We start from the raw sequence: 25,372 nt of genomic DNA, 5'->3' as shown, positions 1-25,372 counted from the left end.
ATTCATATCTTAGCTCACTCACACTGTTAAGCTCAGCAGGAACAATTCAGACCTCTAAAAGATCGGTCTTTAATGCCTAAATGAACAGGTAGTCAGAGCTCTAATTCAGAACAAACGAGTAAATAAGCAAGCAAACGTTTCAAATTCTTGAAAAAATGTCATGCACATAATATTGTAATTAACACTGGCCCCTTTCCATAGGGGAATATACACAGCTCGAAGCAAATGTAGATGTTGCTTCTTTTTAGACTAAGGCCTACTAGATAGTGCATGTACCGTCTGTTGTTAGGCGTATTTTGATTCATTAAGAACATCCAGTGGCTTGGAGCCCCCAGTTTGCTCACCATATGGTATGCTTTCCTTGTCACTGTCATTTGTCTGCTTCTCATTCGTATCGCAGCTTGTCAATCTTGTGTGTTTCCTGCCATGGGGCATTAGCTCTTTCAATCTCTATTGATTGGTTACCTTTGAGGCTTCCATTGCTTGCATTTCAAGAAATATTTTTTTTCTTTTTTGGTAAGCACACCTTAAGAGTACATGTGTTTTTGAGTGGTCTCTGTGTACTTCTCTCGGTCTGCATTCTGTGTTTATCAGTCGAACGCCTGCTTCTCCACACTCTCTCCATGTTGTGCTCGCCTGTTTGCTACTCCCCATTTGCGCTCTTCTTTTCTCACTTCCGTTACTCTTCCTCCAACCACGCCCTCCATGTTGCTTCCCCAACCCTCCGGTTGCTTCCACCCTCATCCTGCTCTGCTTATGTTGCTTGATGGCACCATCCCTCCACACTCTCCCGTGGTGCTTCTGTCGCTTGTATTGTTTCCACCCTCCTGCTGCTTTTAAAAAATGAAACGCTTTTGTGTGTTTAATTTTCTTTTGCTTTCAGAAAAAGAAAAGCACCCACGTCATCACCCATTCGTGCTGCGCATGCCTGCAAAGTGGCTCGATCACCCGCCTCAATGGCTGTTTTCTTTTTTTATAACTCTTTAGCCATGCTTCTAAGCATCAGGGATGCTGTGCTTTCTGGCTAAAATCAACTGCCAAAGCTAGTAGGCTTCATAGGCAATGCTTCCTTTCCTCCAGTAACCTGTTAATGTTATTTCTGCACACTCTTAATTCTTCTTCCTATTCAATGAAGGCCTTTTACCTCATGCCTATATCCCTCTTGAAATGTAATTGGCCTCGGTCATAGTTTTGTGCTAATAGATTGCCTGCTGCCTCAATGAAACCTCTATACTGCTTTTTGATTTCAAAACGGCAATAGGTCTGTGTGCTACCTTGAGTCTATTTAGAACAGGAGAGCTCGAATCAGTGGTGGCAGTACCTCTTCTTCATGCCACAGTTTTCTCTTTGCTGCTGTGATCTACTCACCTGTTTCATGCCAACTTGACTGCATTATAGACAATGAAAGCAATAGGTTATAGGCCCTGTGTGTCTGGAAGGACTACAGTTTTTTTTAAATCTTAGTGTCTTTGCTCTATCCATCCCTAGCCCTTTGTAATCTACCTTTCATTTTCTCTTTAGCCAACTTGCCACAGTGAGCAGTGGCAATGGTGGAAGGAAATCCTGAATCCTACTTTCTGATTTAGGTTGTTATTACTTTTCGGAGGCTATGTAATTGAAACGCCTTGCCAAAGAAATCTGACTTTCTTCATGCCAAATACACGGAGGAAGACAACGAGTAATAGCAGTTGCTTGGTACTTAGCAAACACTTTAATTTGCACTACCAAGATCTCACTTTGTGCCTTTTGCCTCTGGGTCTTAATCAGTCTACCACCTGAGGCCATCCCCCTTATCTCATACTTATTAAAAGTAAGTGGGGTTGCAGGCGTGTATGTGGTCTTTGTTTTGCAGTTCTGACCATTATTCCTTGCCTTGGTATAGCAGTGATTCCCTCAGGGTGTGGTATGGTTCAGTGTGAGGGGTTCTGAGTGTATATAAGCAATCACTGTTTATCTCGGCATCTGACTGAGATAAAAATGTTTAAAAGATAGGTGGTAGGCCTTCCAAAGCCATTTAGTCTGGCTTGAGCGAATAGACTCAACACTCACAGCACATCCACAGCCTAATGTGAACGACATCCCAATACCAGCTATTGGCTACGCATACACTTCCAATTGAACAGGCACAAAGACCAAACCTTGTTGTTGTAATGTGTGATCAGAAACCCTTTACTCAGATTTCCCTCTCCACATTAACTCTTAACTCATCTATGTGGATATCGCAAAAATCCTTAACTGTATTATTTTTCTTTACATAAAGGTATATTGTTTTACACCGTTTGTATTTCTCCTTTTATTTATATCTAATGCCATTGTAGGTTTAATGTTATGATAATCCACAAAGTCTGGCAATTTTTCACAAGCATTTAATACTTGCTGAGTTAGAAATAATATCAAAACCTTGAACTCCTTCGTTTGCTTGTATATTCAAAAATTTCTAAAGCAGTTTCCACTCATGTTCCACCTGAGGTGTAAAATAATATTTTATAGGGCTGCTTCCATAGGTGATTACGCAACTGAATTAGAACACAATATGGCTAAAGTTATAGATATTCTTGGATTTACCAAGCTACAGATATGAATGATTAGTTTAGTCATTTACGGTCTCGTCTCTGCATTCTTCTTTATATGTGGTGCAGTTAAATGTAATTGCCTGTGAATGGTATTGACGTACGTGTGTGTTCGTTGTGGAGAGAGGTCGTGATTAGAAGACTAGCTATTGCGTTTAAGAGTATACCGGAAAAAATAATGAGGTTTTGAAATCGCAGATTATATGAAGCTTGCTTTGTACAATTTCTGACTATGTGGATAAGCAGACAGTATATATCAGGAAACCTTTACTGTAAAACCAGTCGTAGAAAGATACCCTTTGTTTCATGAATAAGAAGCACGTCCCTTTACCCAGAGTCAACTACAGTATCTTGTGGGACGAGCCTCCAGTACACCTGGGAATGGTTCCCCAAGGTGACCGACTGCTCCTTTCTGCAATTAAGTATCATGTGATCTTTAATGCGAAGACGTAAACATACCAGCAGCAAAGGTGAGAGTGAGGCAGGCTCGGATGCACCTAGTATGAAATGTAATCGTGAAATCATTAAGGAATGATCTGACAAAAAGAGAACCTTGATAAAAACATACAATTTTTCGATTTTCAACGTTATTTCCTTTTACCGTTATAGAAAGCCTGGATATGAAATGTGAAGATGAAGTAGATTTTGCTGAAAGATTAAACTCGCTGTCTGAAGATTTGGTAAGTTAAAATATGTATTCACTCGTATGCTCATAACTATATCCCTTGTTATCCTTTTGGCGAACTTAATAGGTGTGTTATTGTTGTATTTGTTTTCGGCACAGTAGGGTGAATGAGAGCAGTAGCTGTAATAAATAATTATAGGCTTGAACGCAGACCTGCTCTTTCAAATAAGACCTGCCAATGTTTTCTTACTTCATACACAAGTCTTTACCTCTTCTTTTCACACACCGTATAACCTTTTCGAGTTCTTGTCCTTGGTTTTCTTACCTTGAGAAGTCCAAAAGATCGGGAAAACATTATTAAAGTATTGATACCTTTGGTAATCTCAATGCATGTGTAAAGTAGGTGTACCGTAGTTTACTTGCAAATATGTATGGTATCTGCTTTATTATATATGGTTTTCTAACCCTAAGTATTTCTTCTTTACTTCAAGTCATGGCATACTGAATGGGTGAAGAGAGTTAGTTAAAATGTGAATTGTTTTTGTTTACTAGATGTACATTTTTCCTTTGCAGTAAATAGTGTTCGTTTTGTTGAGTCCTTTCCTCCATTCATATTGTGAATATTGAATATTTTTTTGAGCATCTCCATTCTTCTAGCAAAACTGAACCATTCAGTTGTAAACGTGTGTTGACAAGAGTAACAAATGTGGAGAAGAATATTTATAAATGCCCAAAACCGTATTATTTTATTGGCGTTGATCTACTGTGCATTGCATTGCATTTTACTTACATCTCCTCTGACTCTCTTCTGGGAATGTCCATTATACTAAATTAATTTAAGAATGAACTGCACATGGGCTGCCGTCTTGCTCTTGAGTACCTGTCTGCTTTGCATCTACTTTGTCTTGGGTTTTTCTATCAGGTTTCTGACCTACGCAAAAGCTAGCTGTTATAACCTGTTGTGTTGTGTGCATCTTCCTTATTACTATTCTGTCCCTTGCTGCTCAGCCATGAGTGATGTCACTTAGAATGTTGGGTGTGAGGGACTGGGGAGTTGACAGTTGGAAGAGATGGGGCTGAGCAGCAGGGAGGCTGCTCCTGGTGGGGCTCCACTGGAGATCTGAGGCCTTACTTATGATCTTTATATGGACTTTGTTACTTGTCAAATAAACCTACAACTTGTTCTAAGCGGCCTGTCTACGAGACATCCTTCATTATTACACTAGCCTTGTTTGCTTCTCCACAGTCACCCGACCGAAACACACCCGTTGGTCCCACATTACTTTTGACCAGTGGTGGCTCCTCAGCTAAGGCAAAGGAACAACGCCACACTGCTCGTTAAGCAGTGGAAAACAAAAATAAAATGATAATAACAAGAATTTATTATATTTCTTCCTTTGTGACTCTGGGTGAGGCTGGCTCGCCGCAAATGGAGCAGGAGTGCACCCCCCCCCCCCCCCCGATACCCCCAGCCCTTCCCTCCCACTCCCACATGTGCATGACGCTTTGACCGGCCGTCTATTGCCGGCCCAACAGTCATGTGTAGTTGGCATGTTCTCCATTAGGCTTTGTTGCACTGCCCTGTGGAGAACATGCCCAGCCTCCCCAGGCACTGCCTAAGCGTCCAAACAGGCGGCTTAGACCAATCACTTTGCTGCTCCGGGAGCGTTGTGATTGGCTGGCAGAGTCTGGAAGCCTTGGTGCTTCCTGTGCAGGCTGCAGGCAGCAGCTGAGAAGCAGACAAGAAGACAGAGGAGAGGCATATGGCGGAGGCGACAGCAAAGCATGTACGTTTATTTTTTATTTTTTCATCCCTTTCCCCACCACCCACGTTCAGAGTCCACCTCCACTACATTTGACCCATCAATTCTTCCTAACCTCTCCTCCTATGTATACACTTAGGGTATCCAGCTGAAGGGAATAACGGTCAAGGTTTTTTTTTTTTCTGGTGCATATTTCCTGTTTGGCTGTTTGGGCCCAGATAAGGACTTGGGCCTACAACTCGATTACACATTTGTGAATGTTTACTAACTTTATTTTGTAAATACTTTCTCTCTAACTGTTTTCAAGTCCACCTGCCTCTCCCTCTCTCGTCTGAAAAGGAACTTGCTTTTACAGGACCATACCACCTTCTAGTATTTAACCACACCTGTTTTTGTGAACTGTGCATTTTCCTTTTGGGTCGTCATATACACCCAAAACTATCGTAACTATTGGCTTCCTTTTTAAATAAAATGTCTTTATTAGTTTGTTCCTCCAAGTCAGCAGACCATATACAGAAACAATCATACAACTCACCCACCTCAGCCGAGGTGGTGGACATTTCAACAATAATAGATGCAGAGATTAGACCTAAGCTCGCACCTGTGGAGGTTTCTCAGTCTTCATTGCTCTCTTCGTTTTTATGTGCTTCAACATAACTCAACTGTAATTAAACTTCCCCCTTCCCTCCCCCGCCTCCAACCAACTATTGGCTTCCTTAGTAGTTTTTTGTGTCTCACCCAGAACCGTAGAAGGTAGACAATAGGTCTAGAAGGGCAGGACTCGTTCCTGAATTCCAGGAATGCTGCCTAAAATTGAATATTCATGGGGGTTAGCACTTCCTGACATCTGGAAATACTACTGGGCAGCAATCAAGGTACATACTGTTGTGGCGATGACCCCGGCTATGGGATGGATAGGTGGCTCCTTCCGGGTGGGAACTTCGAGGCGGCGCTCTACTCCAAACCTAATAAATACCCCCTCACAGTTCTTTGCAGTCTCAGGGGATGGAGTTTCCGGATTGGCAGGCTTTTGTACAGGACAAATTCTGTATTACAAGGGGCTTGGGATATGATGTGGTAGACCAAACAACAGGACTGAACAGTTTCTTGATAATCTGGTGGAAGTTAGATGGACCTATGGTCTTGAGCCCAGTCAAATCAAATAAAACTTTATTTGGATTTCTTTTGAATCCATGAAAGTATGTAACACATAAAGAATGCATACATGACATTAAAAACTATTTTTAGTATAGCGGGATATAAAATATAACACATTGGATTATGCACAGTATCCTATCGGTGGCGGTATTCATAACTAATGTCCAATAAGTATATACAGAACATCAACAAAGTTCCTACTATTGTGCAAATTTGCAAATGTGCAAGGTAATGTGCAAGTGAGCATGTGTAAAATGTTTTGCAGTTATATTAATTGGTGTCGACATCGGGTATCCTATTCCTGACCATAAGCCATTAAGATTTTTTATAATTTATATAATCTAGATGCTTAAGCGATTTCCTTCTGTTCATAGCTTGATAAATATAGGCAAAGACAGTTCGGCAGAGAACATATATGAAAATGTTCAGCAGTTAGTTATATTCATTGGTGTTGACATTAAGCATCCTTTTCCTGACCTTAAGGCATTAGGATTTCTCATAATTCATATGATCTAGATACGCCAGGGATCTCATACTTTTCATAGCTTGAAAAATATAGGCAGAGACAGTTCGACAGATATCACGCTTAAGTTTATATTAAAAAATTGAATGTATCTTTATAAAACATGAGTTTCTCAGTTAAAAAGAGGGGGTATATCAGAGACCTAATATCATAACATCTGCAAAACAGGATCGAAAGTGCTGTGGATTCGGTGACTTTCCCATCACCAGGACATTTAGTAATATTTTTCTTCCATGCCTCCTTTTTAGGGAAGACAGCTAAGTGATGTAAAATTCCCATCCGCAGTCTTGTCAGATAAAATCTCTTGAGTATTTGTTACCTTTATTAAATAGCCTTGTATGCCTTCTTGCATAGATCCTGTCATATACCTTGAAACACCATTTTTTCCCCTTTCTCTTCATTTTCTGTCAGACTCGTTTCCCTAATAATATTTGTCTCAACTCTTTTTTTCAAAATTGCAAAATACTGACAGGAGTCTAAACTGTTAATGTGCCATCAATTTCTTTTAGTAATTTGTCTATCTACATCAACCATGAAATCTTCTAGTAGTACTCCAGTGTAAGACAGTCTTTAATGATTTCCCTGGTAAATATTGTTCCTTCCTTGCTCCAGATGTTAAACCCACTGGTGATTGCACTAACATAAATGGTATCTTCTAAATATGATACTTATTTCCCAATGCTAGATTTATATGGGAACAGAACTGGGTATAGACAGTAGTCCGCAAAGAGAGGAATTTCCATATAATTGTAATATTACATTCTCTGCCGTACCCCATACAGTGGTCCCATAGGAGGCAGTTGGAACACATTTACTCTTGTACAATTGCACCATTTCTCATATAGGTTTATTAACCTATTTTCCCAGCAAATCTAAACAGTGCCTCGACTGATCTGATAAATGCTTTGCCATTAGGCCTGGGCGGAAAACTACGCTACGCTTGCGTAGTTTGCACAACTACGCGCTACGCCAATTGCACGTAGTACAGTGCAAAAACGCGTAGAGCAGTTGGCATTTTTTGCTCGCTCGCGATCCTCAACGTCAAGTTGGCGACCGCGAGCGAGCAAAATGACATCCCGGCGAGTCTTTTTCCTCGTTCGCGATCAGCAACATCAAGTTGCTGATCACGAGTGTGGAAAATAAACCTCCCAGCAAGATTCTCGACCCGGGGAGGTCAGGTTTCCCATTGCGAGTGGTCGCGTATGCCCGCGACTGCTTGCGATGACAAACTACCAGTCCGCGTTGAGAAAGCTGCCGCTCGAGTAAAAATCTACTCGAGTGGCAGAAAACGACTGCTTGCACTGTACAAGATGCCGTTTGCAATCATTGCACAGTGCGGACAAGCATCCGGCACTGTGCAATCATTGCGAACAGCAGTTCCCTACCCCACTACGCAGTTCACGTGTAGCACGCGTAGTGGGAAGTGCACTTCGCGTAGCGCTACTACGCGAACTACGCCCACAGGTATTTGCCATATCTAATTCGGGGCCCCAGGAACCATTGTGGGAGAAAAGTATACTCAAGTAGTTGAAACTCTTGATTTCTTCTAATTCATGATATCTCATGTAATGTTTCTTTTTCTTGGCTTTCCTTCGCTCGCTAGTCATCACAAATGGTGCAGTCTTCCAGACCTTAATGGCCTATTCTTGGAGGTCTCCATAGAAGGGTTTTTGTTTGCTACTTTGGCTCTGCATATATAATCTAGGTTGGGGACCTATATGTCATGCAAGAGGATCACTTAGAGCTGTATGTTAGCTGCTTGCAGATGCCCGTTCCAATTGGAAAAATACAGAGTAAGTGACCTTTAATTAGTGCCATGCTATGGAACAAAGGAAAACATCAATAGCAAGGCTCCCAGTAGCCCTATTTTCTATCATATTTAAATTGTATTGTATTGTAATGGCATATATATAGCACTTACTACTCCAGACAAGGTAATGAAGCGCATTTTCGGCTAGTAGCACGCTACTCCTGAACCCATAAAGGATAAGTGGTGAATTAGTATAGTGACATATAACGTAATTTGAGCGATGGATATGTTAAGTCTGTTATTTGGATTGAGGAGGGTAGTGGAGGGATATATGAGGGAAAAGGTTTGTATTTATATAGTGCTTGCTACCCCTGATTAGGTGTTGAAGCGCTTTTCGGTTAATAGCACGCTACTCCGGAACCCAAACACGATTAGTGGGAATTAGTATAGTGAAATATGCAATTAATTTGAGTGGTGGACATGTTAGTATATTATTTGGATTGAAAAGGAATAGTGAACGGATAAAAGAGGGAATGGTTTAGAAATGTTTTTTTTTTGTGTTTTCTTCTTTTGGAGTTTATATCCGTATGAGGGGTTTGAGATGAATAAAGGGGGATGGAGGGGAGTTAGAATAGGGAAATATGAAATTAATTTGAGTGGTGGACAAGTTAGTCTGTTATTTCGGATTGAAAAGGAATAGTGGAGGTATAGAAGAGGGAAGGTTTTCTTTGAGTTCATAGCAGTAGGAGGGGGTTTTGGGTGAGTAAAGGGACGGAGGGGGAAGAGTCAGGGAAGAGTTTAGAAGGCTTGTTTGGGAGATCAGAATAGTAAGAGGTATGAGATGATGCAAGGAGGGGTAGAGTAGGAAAGAGTCTAGAGAGGGTTATTTTGGGGATCATAGTAATGGTATGGGGTTTGGGATGAATGAGGGAGTGGAGGTAGAGGGTATATTGATAGAGGTATAGGGTGAGAAATAGGGTAGTGCACTGGATATGCTGAAATAGTATCAAAGTAATACATTTATAGATACATAAGTACATGGAAGGTGTATATATACCCTGTGTATATATATATATATATATATATATATATATATATATATATTCACAGAAAAAACCATAGGTTTCAGGCACGTTATAGTTAGGAATTAGCATTTAAAAAACCTCAGAAATTCACTGAAAAAACCATAGGTTTCAGGGGTGTTATAGTTAGCTGGACTTTTCACTTGTACAAAACCATTGAAATTCCCCCGTTATAGTTAGTTCAGCTAACTATAACTCGCGCGCCCGCAATGCACTGCTGATGACGTCACATATTACATCACTCATGACATGGTCAGTGACATCACTCATGACATCACTGATGACATCTCAAATGACATCACTGATGACATCACTGATGACATCATCCAGTGAATGTGTGTTTTTCTGAAAATTAAATATGTTTTATATATGTATATCTCAAGGTCGATGGAAGAATAAATGGGTATATAAGTGTCTAAATGGATGATTTGTTTTTGAAAAATTGATTGTGTAACTGACTGATTAAGTGTATCATAGTGAATACATGGCTTAGTGAGTAATGTTTAAATATGTAAATATCTGTATCAGTCTCTCACTTTGTGTATAAGTGGCTGCATGGGTTGGTGAGTAGCTACATGGGTGTCTATATAGGTTATTAGTTGGTTTTTTGAGTATCAGTCTGAGTGTTTGCATGGTTCGGTGGGGGGTATTACGTAGTGCATAGGTGCATGAATGAGTGACTCACTGTTTGTATGTGTTGAAGACAGCATGTGTGCAGGACTGTATGGGTGGATGAGTGTGTGTATGGGTGTGTTAGTGAGTGAATGACTGTCTCAATAGTGTCTTTATGAGTAACTACATATGTTTTAAACTAGTATATGTGACTATTGGTGTATATAAGTGAGTATATGTGAGAGTGAGAGATTGAAAGAGTTCCTGTATGAATAAGTATGTGTTTCTATAAGTGATTGTTTAAAAGACTAAGTATGTGTAAGTTTCCGTAGAAGTAAGTGTGGTGGTGTGTGTATAACTGTATATGCAAATAAATGTATGTTTGATTCTTTATTAGCATGAGTGACTATGTGTGTGAGTAACTCTATGGATGAGTGGCATTCATTGTGTAACAGGATGTATAGGTGTATGAGTACATATGATGAGTGAATACATGTATGAGTGACTGTATAGGACTGTTGGTGAATGAGTGGATGTGTATGTGGATCTTAGAATTACTGAAAAGGTTGTTGTAACTGGTATTGGTATGTCCATTGTTTTGAAAAGTTTAGTCTCTATTTTTGAATGTGTGTATCAAAGGTTATATTAGGGTGAGAGGAGGTCTGCCACTCTATCACAAGGATGATGTCATCAGTGATGTCATCATTGATGTAATTTGAGATGTCATCAGTGATGTCATGAGTGATGTCACTGACCATGTCATGAGTGATGTAATATGTGACGTCATCAGCAGTGCATTGCGGGCGCGCGAGTTATAGTTAGCTGAACTAACTATAACGGGGGAATTTCAATGGCTTTGTACAAGTGAAAAGTCCAGCTAACTATAACACCCCTGAAACCTATGGTTTTTTCAGTGAATTTCTGAGGTTTTTTAAATGCTAATTCCTAACTATAACGTGCCTGAAACCTATGTTTTTTTCTTTGAATTTCAAAGGTTTTTTAAATGCTAATTTCTAACTATGCCTACAGTGTTAGAACATGTGAAGAAAGAAGAATAAATGCACAGAAAGAAAAAAAAGAAGTGCAGAAAGAAGCAACAGAAGTCCTCAAAGACGTAGAAAAGTGCAGGAAGAAGGATAACGTGCAGAAAGAACAAACAGAAGAGCAGAAAGAAGCCTTGTTGCAAAATCATCCTGTACCCTCAACTTTTTCAGACGGATACTGGTGGTAACTGAGTCTGACTAACCAGTCCTAGAGCCAGTGCTATGTTAAAAGACACTTAGAATACAGTGAAAACACCTACATACACTAGGGAACATTATGCGTTGGGGTCCCACTGTGATTAGCATGACCTCCTCTGTAAGCCCCTAGTATATAATAGGGCAGGGGGATTAAAACTACCTCTTAAAACAGGCCACAGGGCGTTTTTGCACACGTTAACTCAGGCCCCGTCCCCTCCCTTCACCACTGTGTAAACACGCCCTGTGTCCGTTTTTAGTTGGGAGATTAAGTTCATTTGAATCCTGAGGGTCCCTAGGGTCCAACTAGCCCACTAGGTACCTCCAGTAAGTGCCACAGAGCTGAGTTGCAGAGAGGTGTAAGAAGTGGCACGCCCTGGACCACCTCTCTGCAATGCAGCTCAGTGGCGCTTACTGGAAGCACTTGGTGGGCTAGTTAGCCCCCAGGGGCCCTCAGTATTGAAGGAAAATTATATCCCCAATTTAAAACGTGCCATAGTGCGTGTTTGCACACGTCACCGTAGGCTCCGTCCCCTCCCTTCACCACTGTGTAAACGCGCCCTGTGGCTGTTCTAAGTTGAGAGATGAAGTCCCCTTGAATCCTAAGGGTCCCTAGGGTCAAACTAGACCACTAGGTACCTCCAGTAAGCGCCACAGAGCTGTGTTGCAGAGAGGTGTAAAAAGGGGCTTGGCCTCAGAACACCTGTCAGCAGCGCAGCTCCCTGGTGCATACTGGAGATGCCTGTTGGGCTAGTTGGCCCTCAGGGACCCTCAGTATTGAAGAGGAATTAATTCTCCAACTTACAACTTGCCAGGGGGCGCGTTTGCAGAGTGCTGCAAGGAGGGGGCGTGGCCTCTGGCACGATGCCAGTCTTTTATTTATTTTAATTTTTTAAGAAGGGGGGCTGTGTGGTTCCCCTTCTTATTCTAATTTATTGGCCCTGATGACCCCATCCCCCAGGGCCTGTCTCCTAATTATATTTTTTTGACCCCAATCCCCAGGGCCGGCCACTGTTTTTTATTATTTTAAAAAAATATATATTTATAGACACACCTAGGACATGCTGGACAAACCGTACGTACCTATCACCATGACGATTTGCGTGATATTCATTAAAAGGCGACTATGCATACAATGAATCCACGTGGAATGCATTTACACCACTAGTGAAGCTCTGACATGTCTGATGCCCTACCGTGCCTAATCCCGGTAGACACCCTTGTCGTTTATTTATACAAACATGGGTAGCTATTGACGGGCACATTTAATACACATGCACACCAAGCCATTCAAAGGGGATTCGACAAAAATTCGACCAAAACTATCCAAGAAACCCCCCTCACGGTTAATAAAACACACATCCACTGCCGGATGTGTAATACTTTTTATTTTACTCTCTGGAAAGGGGACGAACGTCACTTGAGAGTCACAGCGCGCTCCTGGCAGAGCCCAATGCTGTGTTACACCCACCATTGCCTGCCGAGTGCCAGACACCTCTGTGTTGTATTCCACTAGCTAGTGCATATGCTATGACACTCTCTAGCCCATGTGCACTGTAACACCACCTCGTGAACATGTCATGCCACACTTGTCTTCGCACGGGTTATATCGCCCCATCTAACGTGCCTTCCTCGATGCCTATGTTATAACGCACAGTGCTATGCCATACATATTACAATCTGGGACCCATATCTTTGTCACAGTGCATATGCAACGTTACACTCCCCAGCACATATTTTATATTACAACTTTAGAGACTAGTTAGGTTACACAACACTGCCCTGTGCATATTACACTCCAAGGCGCATATCGCATAGCACGCGCTAGTGCCTGTGCTATCTCGCGCTCTCCAATGAATCTGTCATTGCGCACAATGTATTGCATATTAAATTTCACGCCCGGTTTATCTTATATCACACTTTTTGGTGCATAGTTTATACCATACACTATATCTAGTTTTCATTTTCAATCGTGCTCTCAGGACTATGTTCTATATAACATTGTGTTCACCTACCCTTTTCACGGGCATTACATTTTGCGATAGGGGGTGGAGGGTCAGGGGGTGTTTCTGCCAAGTGAGCCCGGAGTCACAGTCACAAACGTCCTCTTCTTCCTGAATAAAAGTGAGATTATGCTGCATACTTGTTCATATTTTAAGTAGTTCGCACACACGTTTTAAAAACAATAAAGTTCCTAATACCCGCCTTCTCTGAACAGTTAGCTTGCTGCCCCATCCCCCTCCTCCCTATCCTCTGTTGTGTGAATCCATGGACTAGCCTCCTCCCTCCTGCCATGCATGGTCTGATGTGCTGCCACTGCCCTCAATTTAGTATGATGTACCAGTCCACTCCTCCTGCCCTCCATTGCCCAATTCTATGCCCCATCATTGACCTCCTGCTTAAACTCTGTGCTTAGCTTGCTGCCCCTATTCTCCTTCCCCCTGCCCTCCGATGTCTTTGTGTATGCCCCTGCTCCATCCTTTTTGCCCACCATGTTCAATGGACCACTTGTGGGACACCCCCGCGCCGCACGGCCACCAGCTGCTGCGTGTGCCCCTTGCCTGCCCTCTGCCTCGCTGCTGCCTCGTTTTGCCGATTGCCGGCGGGCGCCGCTGCGGTTGTTTTTGCCCTTGTTTTGTCCAACATTTGTGCCTGTTTGATATAACTTTGGTTTTTTCCTTGTTTTTCCTTGTTTTGCTGAGAATTTGTGCCCGTTCTGTATAATTTTTATTTCCCCCGTGTTGTGGTTTCCTTCCTTGTTGTCCGCCCTCCGCCCTCCCTTCCCGCCACCGCCGCTTTTCCCCGCCCCTTTTCTATTCTGTACCCTCCCCGCTCCCGCCTCCCAGCTGCTCCGCCCACCCGCGCACTTGGCCTTAAATGGCGACCGTGCGACGCAGGTGAGTGTGACCCACTTGTGGGACACCCCCGCGCCGCACGGCCACCAGCTGCTGCGTGTGCCCCTTGCCTGCCCTCTGCCTCGCTGCTGCCTCGTTTTGCCGATCGCCGGCGGGCGCCGCTGCGGTTGTTTTTGCCCTTGTTTTGTCCAACATTTGTGCCTGTTTGATATAACTTTGGTTTTTTTCCTTGTTTTTCCTTGTTTTGCTGAGAATTTGTGCCCGTTCTGTATAATTTTTATTTCCCCCGTGTTGTGGTTTCCTTCCTTGTTGTCCGCCCTCCGCCCTCCCTTCCCGCCACCGCCGCTTTTCCCCGCCCCTTTTCTATTCTGTACCCTCCCCGCTCCCAGCTGCTCCGCCCACCCGCGCACTTGGCCTTAAATGGCGACCGTGCGACGCAGGTGAGTGTGACCCACTTGTGGGACACCCCCGCTCCGCACGGCCACCAGCTGCTGCGTGTGCCCCTTGCCTGCCCTCTGCCTCGCTGCTGCCTCGTTTTGCCGATCGCCGGCGGGCGCCGCTGCGGTTGTTTTTGCCCTTGTTTTGTCCAACATTTGTGCCTGTTTGATATAACTTTGGTTTTTTTTCCTTGTTTTTCCTTGTTTTGCTGAGAATTTGTGCCCGTTCTGTATAATTTTTTATTTCCCCCGTGTTGTGGTTTCCTTCCTTGTTGTCCGCCCTCCGCCCTCCCTTCCCGCCACCGCCGCTTTTCCCCGCCCCTTTTCTATTCTGTACCCTCCCCGCTCCCGCCTCCCAGCTGCTCCGCCCACCCGCGCACTTGGCCTTAAATGGCGACCGTGCGACGCAGGTGAGTGTGACCCACTTGTGGGACACCCCCGCGCCGCACGGCCACCAGCTGCTGCGTGTGCCCCTTGCCTGCCCTCTGCCTCGCTGCTGCCTCGTTTTGCCGATCGCCGGCGGGCGCCGCTGCGGTTGTTTTTGCCCTTGTTTTGTCCAACATTTGTGCCTGTTTGATATAACTTTGGTTTTTTTTCCTTGTTTTCCCTTGTTTTGCTGAGAATTTGTGCCCGTTCTGTATAATTTTTATTTCCCCCGTGTTGTGGTTTCCTTCCTTGTTGTCCGCCCTCCGCCCTCCCTTCCCGCCACCGCCGCTTTTCCCCGCCCCTTTTCTATTCTGTACCCTCCCCGCTCCCGCCTCCCAGCTGCTCCGCCCACCCGCGCACTTCGCCTTAAATGGCGACCGTGCGAACGCGCAGCGGTCACGCGCAGCGGGCGCGCCGATTGTGCGCCGAAGGCGCGCCAAAGGTAAGCCCGTCTACGCCCGTCCGCGCCTGGACCGCGCCCAGTGCCAGGACCCCTGGACCTCGAAGACCCCGACCGACCCGCCTGACGTACTCCGCCGCCACCCTCACCGCTCTCAACACCGGCCGACTCCCAGAATGCCATCAAGCCTCTCCACGACGTACCCACGGACCCTTCAGCTGCCACGCCTGCAAGTTCACCTGCATCCGGACCTGCCTCGCACCAGCACCCACCAAGCCGAACACCAGCAGCACCCACCTCAAGTGCATCCTGATCAACACACGCTCCGTCCACAGACATGCCATCGAACTCTGGAACCTCCTCGACACCACAGCTCCAGACGTTGCCTTCCTCACGGAGACATGGATGAACGCCTCCTCAGCTCCCGACATCGCCATCCCAGAGGGCTACAAGATCGTCCGGAGGGACCGAAACGCCAACCAGATGGGAGGAGGCATCGCCATCATCCACAGGAGCACCATCCGTCTCACGACCAGCACCGACAACTCCCTGACCACCGCCGAACACCTGCATTTCCAGATCCACACCAACCCGAACACCACCCTCAGAGGCACCCTGATCTACCGACCCCCTGGACCACGCACACAATTCAGCGAGGACATCGCCGACTTCGTCAGCCCGCATGCCCTCCCCTCCGCTGACTACATCCTCCTGGGAGACCTCAACTTCCATCTGGAGAACAACAACGACCGCAACACCAGCACCCTGCTCGCCAACCTGGGACTCAAGCAACTGGTGTCCACCCCCACCCACCTCGCCGGACACACACTCGACGCTGTCTTCTCATCCAGCAAGGACATCGACTTCAGCCACGCCACAGAGCTTCAATGGACGGACCACAGCTGCGTCCACTTCACCTTCAAGAAAACAACGACCCACCACCACCAGCAACAGGCCGCCCGCAGAAGCTGGAACAAGATCACAGCAGACCAGCTCGCCACCTCCCTGAGCCAGCACCCTCCTGCCAGCTCAGCGAACCCCAGCCAGGCCGCCGACAACCTCACGAAGTGGATCAGCAACTGCGCGGACGAACTCGCCCCACTGAGGACCCCGCCCAGCAGACCCGGCAGCAAGAAAGCCCCATGGTTCACCGACGAACTCAAGAGCTCCAAGAAGAACTGCCGAGCCCTCGAGAAAGTCTGGAGAAGGGAACCGACACCGGACAACAGGACCTCCTTCAAACTTGCCACCCGGAAACACCACCAGCTGATCCGCGCCGCCAAGAAAACAGCATTCAAGGACCGGTTGGACAACAACGCACACAACTGCAAGGAACTCTTCAACATCGTCAAAGAGCTTTCCAACCCCAGCGCAGGAAACAACGACATCACCCCATCGCAAGACCTCTGCAACTCCCTGGCTTCATACTTCCACAACAAGATCACGGACATACACAACAGCTTCAACAACCAACCAACGCACACCATGACCGAACAACCACCCCCCACCACCACCCTCCACGCCTGGACCCCGATCAGCACCGAAGACACCATCCGCACGATGAACTCCATCCACTCCGGATCACCGACCGACCCCTGCCCTCACCACGTCTTCAACAAGGCCGACGCTGTCATCGCACCCCACCTGCGTGACATCATCAACACATCCTTCGACACCACCATCTTCCCCGAGAGCTGGAAACACGCCGAACTCAGCGCTCTACTCAAGAAACCAACAGCGGACCCCACCGACCTCAAGAATTACCGCCCCATCTCGCTCCTCCCGTTTCCAGCCAAAGTCATCGAGAAGACCGTCAACAAGCAGATGGCCGCTTTCCTCGAGACGAACGGATCCCTCGACCCCTCACAGTCCGGCTTCCGAGCCAACCACAGCACCGAGACCGCCCTCATCGCCGCCACCGATGACATCCGAGCCCTGATGGACAACGGAGAAACAGCGGCCCTCATCCTCCTGGACCTCTCCGCGGCATTCGACACGGTCTGCCACCGCACCCTAGTACGGCGCCTCAGCAACGTCGGAATCCAGGACAAGGCGCTGGAATGGATCATCTCCTTCCTCGACAGGAGAACACAGAGAGTCCGCCTACCACCGTACAAGTCAGAGGCCACCGAAGTCATCTGCGGCGTCCCCCAAGGATCATCTCTGAGCCCCACCCTCTTCAACGTCTACATGAGCCCCCTCGCGGCCATCGTACGCAAACACAACCTCAGCATAATCTCCTACGCCGACGACACCCAGCTGATCCTCTCCCTGACCAACGACCCCGCCGCCGCCAGAGCCAACCTGCACGAAGGGATGAAAGAGGTAGCCGAGTGGATGACGACCAGCCGCCTGAAACTGAACTCGGACAAGACGGAGGTCCTCATCCTGGGCTCCTCTCCCTCCGCCTGGGACGACTCCTGGTGGCCTCCCGCCCTGGGCACCGCACCCAAACCGACAGACCATGCACGCAACCTGGGCTTCATCCTGGACTCCTCCCTCTCCATGACCAGGCAAGTCAACAACGTCTCCTCGGCATGCTTCAACATCCTACGCATGCTACGGAAGATCTTCTGGTGGATCCCCACCGAGACTAGGAAGACCGTCACCCAGGCCCTCGTCACCAGCCGACTGGACTACGGCAACGCCCTCTACGCCGGTACCACCGCCAAACTCCAGAAGAGACTCCAGCGGATCCAGAACGCCTCAGCCAGACTCATCCTCGACATCCCACGAACCAGCCACATCTCCGGACATCTGAGAGACCTTCACTGGCTCCCCGTCAACAAAAGAATCACCTTCCGCCTCCTCACCCACGCACACAAAGCCCTACACGACCAAGGCCCGAGCTACCTCAACAGCCGGATCAACTTCTACGCTCCCAAACGCCACCTCCGATCAGCCAACCACGCCCTCGCCGCCGTCCCCCGCATCCGAAGAGCGACTACAGGAGGAAGGTCCTTCTCCTACCTGGCCGCCAAGACCTGGAACTCCCTCCCGACCGACCTGCGCCTGACCCAAGACCACCTCTCCTTCAGGAAGAAGCTGAAGACCTGGCTGTTCGAGCAGTAGCGGCTCCCCCCCCCCCCAGCGCCTTGAGACCCTACGGGTATGTAGCGCGCTTTATAAGTGTCACTGATTGATTGATTGATTGACCTGCCACTCCTATCTACTCTGAGTGTTCTGTTGAGCTGCCACTCCCCTCCCACCTGCCTAGCATTGTCAGATGACTGTAACCTGTCCCTGCCACCTCCACCCTGCCTGGCCACATGCCATGCCCCTATCCTCTTCCTCCTGTCCTACATGGTCCATTGTACTGCCACACCCTTCTGCCCTCCCTGGTCTGTTGTGCTGCAACTGCTCCTCCTGCCTGCCCCGTGCGGTCTGTTGTGAGGCCCCTTCCCCTGAACTTTCTTGTCTGTGCACAGGTTCTGACCCTCCCTTCTATCCTCCATCGTCCTTTGTGCATGCCCCTGCACCCTCCTTCTTGCCCATCATAGCCATTGTGCTACCACTAACCCTCCCACTTGCCATGCATGGTCTTCTGTGCTGCCATGGCCCCTCCCACCTTCCCTGTGTGGTCAGTTAGCTGCCCCTGAACCCCTCCCACCTTCCCTCCATGGTCTGTGTGTATGCCATCACAGTCTCACTGTTGCTCTTCATGGTGTGTCTTGCTTCTAGTGCCCATCCTGCCTGACCTCCATGGCTATCTTGCTGCTCCTGTCCTGCCCCCTTCCCCCCAGCCCTCTGTTTACATGTGCAGACCCCTACTCCCTCCCTCTTGGCTTGTCTGTTCCATTGTAATGCCCCTGATCCATCCCTCCTGCCCTTTATGGTCTGTTATGCTGAAGCTTTCTCTCCTGTCTGTCCATTATGGTCCTGCCTCTTGCCCCTCTGTTCTCTGTTGTCCATGTGCATGGTCCTGTCCCCTCCCTCTTGCTTTCTATGGATTGTTGTGCTGCACTCCCGTCCCGCATGCCCTTTGTGGTGTATTGTGCTGCTGCAAACCCTGATGCCTGCTCTGCAGGGTCAGTTTGGTGCACCTCTCCATGTCCCTCCTGTCCTCTGTTATCCAAGTCCATGTCCCTACCCCATTTCCTTCCATGATCCAATGTACCATACTTGCGAACATTTTGAACTTGGTAAGAGGGAGATTTTGAAAAAAAACTGGGGTATTGATTTTCCCCTTTGAGTTACATTGAAAAAGAGGAGATTGTAGACAGGAGACAGATAAAATAAAGCCCATTTGAGCTTAAAAACATTGGACGTTTCCTGGCTGAATCGGGTCTGTTGGCATGTATGGTTGTACTACCATTGCCTCTTCCTTCTGCCCACAATGGTCTATTACATTGCCACAGCCTCTCTTGCAAGTCCTGTATTGTTGGTTTGTTGCCCCTGCCCCCCTTTCCACTGCCCTCCATAGTCTGTTGTGCTGCCACGGCCCTTCCTGCCTGCTCAGTGTGGTTAAATTGTTGCCTTTGCACCCTCCTACCTGCCTTCAATTTTCAGAGTCCGTGCCCCTGGCCTCTGCCTCTCAACAGTATCCTAATGAACAACTAGATTGCTAACATTCTATATTTATTACAAAAGTGTGGAACGCCTGACGTCATCTTGATGTAATCAAAACTGTAATACCTAGAGCATTTCCTTTAGAAATTACATATATGAGAGGGTCTTATTGGCATCAAAATTATGGTTAGTGCTCTAAAAGACTAAAATAAGGACATATTTTCTGAGTTTTCAAATAGCGAGAAAGCACTTTTAAATTATTTGTTATCTTTATGTTTTTTTATCCAGTTGACCACTTGATTAAATGTTGCACTTAGGGGAGAGGATGTGGTGTTACTTCCAGAACTGCAGACTTTGCAACTGGGGAACCAGGTTGGAGTTTCTGCTTCAGCTCGACATTCTGTGATTCTGGTCAAATCACTTAGTCTCCCCATGTCTAAAACCAAAATGAATTTGTTCTTGTGTGATGTAACCAATGCTCATGTAAAGCACTCCAATACCTAACAAGTCTGCACTATATAACACTGCAAAAACACAAAATGATAAGTGTTTTGCACACTTCTGTCATTGGGCTATATTTGGGCTACATCTGGGGGATTTTGGGCTACATTTGAGCTCTTTTGTCTCCGGTGGCCATCTTGGGAGATTTATTTGTTATGAAGTTTCCTAATTTCCTCATGTACTGCAGTCTCCTCAGTAGGAAATGCTTTCAGTTTTTTACTTTGATTCCATCATGAAGGTATTCAGATATGTCACACATTTGCAATACATTCTGAATGTTAGCACTCTAGTTGCTCATTAGATCACTGTAGTAAAACTACTGTTCACCATGGAAGTCTGCTCCTGGTATTAAAAGTGCATGTTTCAGTCTGCATGTCAGAATTTTTTAATGAAATAGAAGAGGATTTGAGAAGTCACTCAAAATGTGCCCTCATTTTCTTTCTTCAGCATTAATCATAATTTCTATGGCAAAATGAACCCCCTCATTGTGTTCCTTTTTAAATTAAATGTTGTAAGTGTTACCAGTTTATTCCAATCAAGATGGCTTCAGGTGTGCCATACTTTTGTCATAATGAAGACAGTAAGCGCTCTAGTTGTTTTTAAGAACACTCTGGGACATTCTGTCATTGGGCTATACTTGGGCTACATCTGGGTGATATTTGGGCTACATTTGGGCTCTTTTGTCTCTGGTGGCCATCTTGGCAGACTTATTTGTTATGAAGTTCCCTAATTTCCTCATTTACTGCAGTCTCCTCAGTAGGAAATACTTTCAGTTTTTTACTTTGATTCCAAAGGCATTCAGATGTGTCACACATTTGCCATAAATTCTGAATGTTAGCACTCTTTTTGCTCATTAGATCACTGTAGTAAAGCTACTGCTCACCAGGGAAAACTGCTGCTGGTATTGAAAGTGCATGTTTCAGTCTGCATGTCAGAATATTTTAATGAAATAGAAGAGGATTTGAGAATTCACTCAAAATGTGCCCTAATTTTTCTTTCTGCAGCACTAATCATACTTTTTATGGAAAAATGAACCCCCTCATTTTGTTCCTTTTTAAATTAAATGTTTTAAGAGTTACCACTTTAATCCAAGCAAGATGGCTTCAGGTGTGCCATACGTTTATCATAAGTAGGACTGTTAGCGCTCTAGTTGTTCTTTGGAACACTCTGGGAAGCTGCAGTAGAACACAAAGGAATCAACTGACAGTCTCTGCCCTTGTTGGATGTACATGTTTTACTGAGAATGTCAGACTTCATTCTCACATGACTGAGAAAGATAATGTGAATTTACAGAAAATAAGCTCTCAGTTTAGCTTATAGATCACCTTCCAAACCTCTGTGGGAAAAGCATGAGAAAATATTTTTCTCTCAATCATGATATCCCAGCAGAAGGCTTTTTCACATGGTGAAATCACCTTAGAACATACCACAATTCCTAAAATGAGTATGGTACCATCAACAAATGATTTATAATGTAACTAAAGTCTTAAAACCTTCTATTAACTGCAATGCTTTTTAATGAGGTGCTATCATGTATGTTGGTCCCAAGATGGCTGCCAACACTTCTTGGATGAAGTGCTGACAGCCAATCAGATCTCAGGATGAGATGTGTGGTTAGGCTCCGCCCACATATATATATGATTTTACTTTTGATTTTCTCTGGAACTACTGAACAGATTGACACCAGACCTGCAAAAAGGCACATCCCTGACCTGAGGACTACCTCTCTGCCAAATTTCAAGTAATTCTGTTCAGCCGTTCGGGCTCTACCTTGGACTAAAGGTCCCTATGGAAAATTGCATGGGGAAAACGCGTTTTGGGACCCCCCTTTTTTCTCAGCCCCCGCTTGACGAATCCCCCCGAGACTTTCAGGGTAGGAGCGGAGCGCCCCACCTATTTTGAAAATTTCGCGAGGATTCGTCAACCGGCGCCAAAGTTATTCCAAATAGAATGTTGCGGATTTCCTATGGAAACACGGTCCTAACTATAACTATCTACTGGCGACCGCCAGTAGATAATATATATATATATATATATCTATATATATATATCTATATATATATATATAGATATATATATATATATATTTCACTTAAAGAAACCATAGGTTTCACACACGTTATATTTAGGAATTAGCATTTTAAAAACCTTGCAAATTCACTTAAAAAACCATAGGTTTCACACATGTTATAGTTAGCTGGACATTTCACTCGTAAAAAACCATTGAAATTCCCCCATTATAGTTATTTCAGATAACTATAACTCGCGCGACCGCAATCCACTGCTGATGACGTCACATATTACATCACTCATGACATGGTCAGTGACATCACTTATGACATCACTGATGACATCATCCTTGTGATAGAGTGGCGGTCACGCGAGTTATAGTTAGCTGAACAAACTATAACGGGGGAATTTCAATGGTTTTTTAAGAGTGAAATGTCCAGCTAACTATAACATGTGTGAAACCTATGGTTTTTTAAGTGAATATATATATATCAGGATTTCAAGTGTTTTAGTACTTTAAATTAATTTATTTGTTTTAATTTTTTGTAATTCAATAGTGAAACAACTGTAGATAAATAGTTATGATAAAAGGTTTACTTATTTATGCAGTTACTTATATACATGTTAAAAACATAGAATAATGTAACTATAAGTGTGTATACAAAGCAATACACATAGGTAGGTACATATCTATAGTCCAAATAAACGCTTATATACAGAGGGATATGCTGTATATTTATGTTTGCATATGGTGGTAATGTGAGGAAGAGTCAATTCTTGAGTAGTTTTCTGAAAAGAAGGTGGCTATCCGTGGATCTTTTGTTCGGGGTAAAGAGTTCCATAGTTAGTCTGCTTAAGCAGAGAAGGATATGCTACCCATAGTTTTTTTTCTTGTACGTTGGGATTTTGAGGCGAGGTACCACTTTAGAGTGGAGGATCCTTTGTTGAATGTATTTGGTGATTTTTTTCCTGATGAAGAGCAGTCCTGTTCCATGTATCGCTTAGTGGGTGGTACAAAGCAGCTTGAATGTGGATCTTCTGGCAACTGGTAACCAATGCAGGACTTTCAAGGCGGGGGAGATGTAGGCCTGCGGCTTTATATGTAAGAGTAGTCTGGCAGCAGAGTTCTGAATCCGTTGTAGTCTTTTCATAGTAGTTAAATGTGAACCGTGGTAGAGCCTATTGCCGTAATCTAGTTTGAACTGACCAAGAAAGAGGGTAGCCTGGACCTTGTTGAAATCCCAGATGGGGTAAGATTAGTCGCAGAGTTTTTGTAATAACAAAAAGCTTGATCTTGCTTGTTTGTACACTTGGGCATTCATTGATAGCTTGGAGTCCATGGTAATTTCGAGGTTACTTAGTTACTTCAATACTTTAAGCGGTGTTCCTAGATCATCAGGCCAGGTGGCGAGTGGGTCATAACTTTTTCTAATTCCCACACGAGTATTTCCGTTTTGGAACCATTCAATTTCAGATGACTTCACGTCATCCATTGATCCACGTCTCGGAGACAACTGAAAATTGGTTAGTTTACAATGTCTTTGGGGCATTCCAAATTAAGGAGCATTTGTGTGTCATCTGCATAGTTATAGCACATGAGGTGAAATTGATTGATCAGTGCCGGTAATGACTTCATGTAGATGTTGAAAAACATGGGCGAGATTCTAGAGCCTTGAGAGACTCCAGCTTTTGTGAAGTACGGTTTGGACGAGAAAGGGGGGCTATGGATGACATTAGTTCTGTTGTGAAGGTGGGATGTGATCCAGTCTAGAGCAGTCCCCTCTATACCGGCTTTGTAGAGTCATCGTATAAAGGTGTCATGGTCAACTGTGTCGAATGCAGCCGAGAGGTCCAAGAGAAGTAGCACAGTCAACTGTGTTCTTCAGGTCATCCCAGATGGCAATGAGAGCAGATTCTGTGCCTCCTCCTGGATGGAATCTCGTTTGAAAGTCTGAAAGTATGGCATTATCTTTAGTGAATTGTGACACCTGGGCAAATGCTGATCTTTCTATCAGTTTGCTCAGAAAACGGTAAACTTGTAATCTGTTGTAGTTGTCGGGGTTCAGCGGGTCCAGGTTTGTTTTCTTCAGTAATGGGCGTAGATATGACTTTTTGAGTTCTTCAGGAAATAATCCGGTAGTTAAGGAATTGTTGATGATTCTTCTTACTGGTGAGGCAGCAGAGGTTGTTAGAATTGTCTTGAAGGTTTGTGGTGGACACTGGTCAGAAAGGCTACCGGCAGGCTAGCTTGCTTTGACCAGGTCCATAAATTCATTGTGTGAAATTTGTCAAAAGGAATGGAGAGGCTGGATTTGAATATTCTTAGATTGTTGTTTTGGAAAAGGGTCAGCGCTGGTGCTTTGTCTTTTTTTTAAAAAATGAGTCCAATGTGTCTGCTTTGGCCGTGAAACGATTTGCCAGTTTGTCTGTGAATTCTTGAGTAACAGGATGAGATCCTAGTAGGCAATTTAGTTTATGAAATTTTGTGAGAATTTTATAGATTTCTTTATTTGCACATTTAGCCTTTTGAATTCTGTCTGAATAGTACCTTTTCTTAGCTTTTTTGATAGCTGACTTTTATACTCTGTTTCTGTAGGCGAAGTTTGTCTTGATTGGCACGTTGCAGCTTTCTGATTTGTTGCTTTATTTATTTCTCCAAGGGACCTGTTTTATTTTGTTCTGTTGAGGAGTTTTTAGTGGTATTAGGATATCAAAACTCCCTGTAGCCACTCACATAGTTTTTTAACAGAATTTGTTGTCTAGATCTGTACTGGATGTTAGTTGTGTTTCTAAGTGTTCAAAATTGAGTTTGTTCTCCTGTTGATAGGTGGATGCACGTAAGGTGGTTTTAGGTACCTTGCTTTGTGATGTTTTATGTAGGAAAGTAAGCACATGGTGGTCTGACCATGTGAC

The 25,372-nt window shown here is 45.0% G+C and overlaps 1 protein-coding gene across 12 annotated transcripts in view; it reads left to right on the top strand.

Moving 5' to 3' along the window:
- The window catches only part of AKAP13 (A-kinase anchoring protein 13), a 1,236,163-nt gene that overhangs the window by 546,819 nt on the left and 663,972 nt on the right, over nucleotides 1-25,372 (top strand). For all 12 annotated transcript variants that reach the window (XM_085644487.1, XM_085644486.1, XM_085644483.1 and 9 more), the window contains exon 9: nucleotides 3,180-3,250. In XM_085644487.1, the coding sequence (XP_085500613.1) occupies nucleotides 3,180-3,250 (71 nt within the window). The remainder of the gene's footprint in view (nucleotides 1-3,179; nucleotides 3,251-25,372) is intronic.

The sequence above is a fragment of the Triturus cristatus genome, chromosome 3_1 (assembly GCF_964204655.1).
Source record: "Triturus cristatus chromosome 3_1, aTriCri1.1, whole genome shotgun sequence".
Lineage (NCBI taxonomy): Eukaryota > Metazoa > Chordata > Amphibia > Caudata > Salamandridae > Triturus > Triturus cristatus.
Note: the sequence above shows the minus strand (reverse complement) of the source record. Positions and strands in the feature narration are given on the sequence as shown.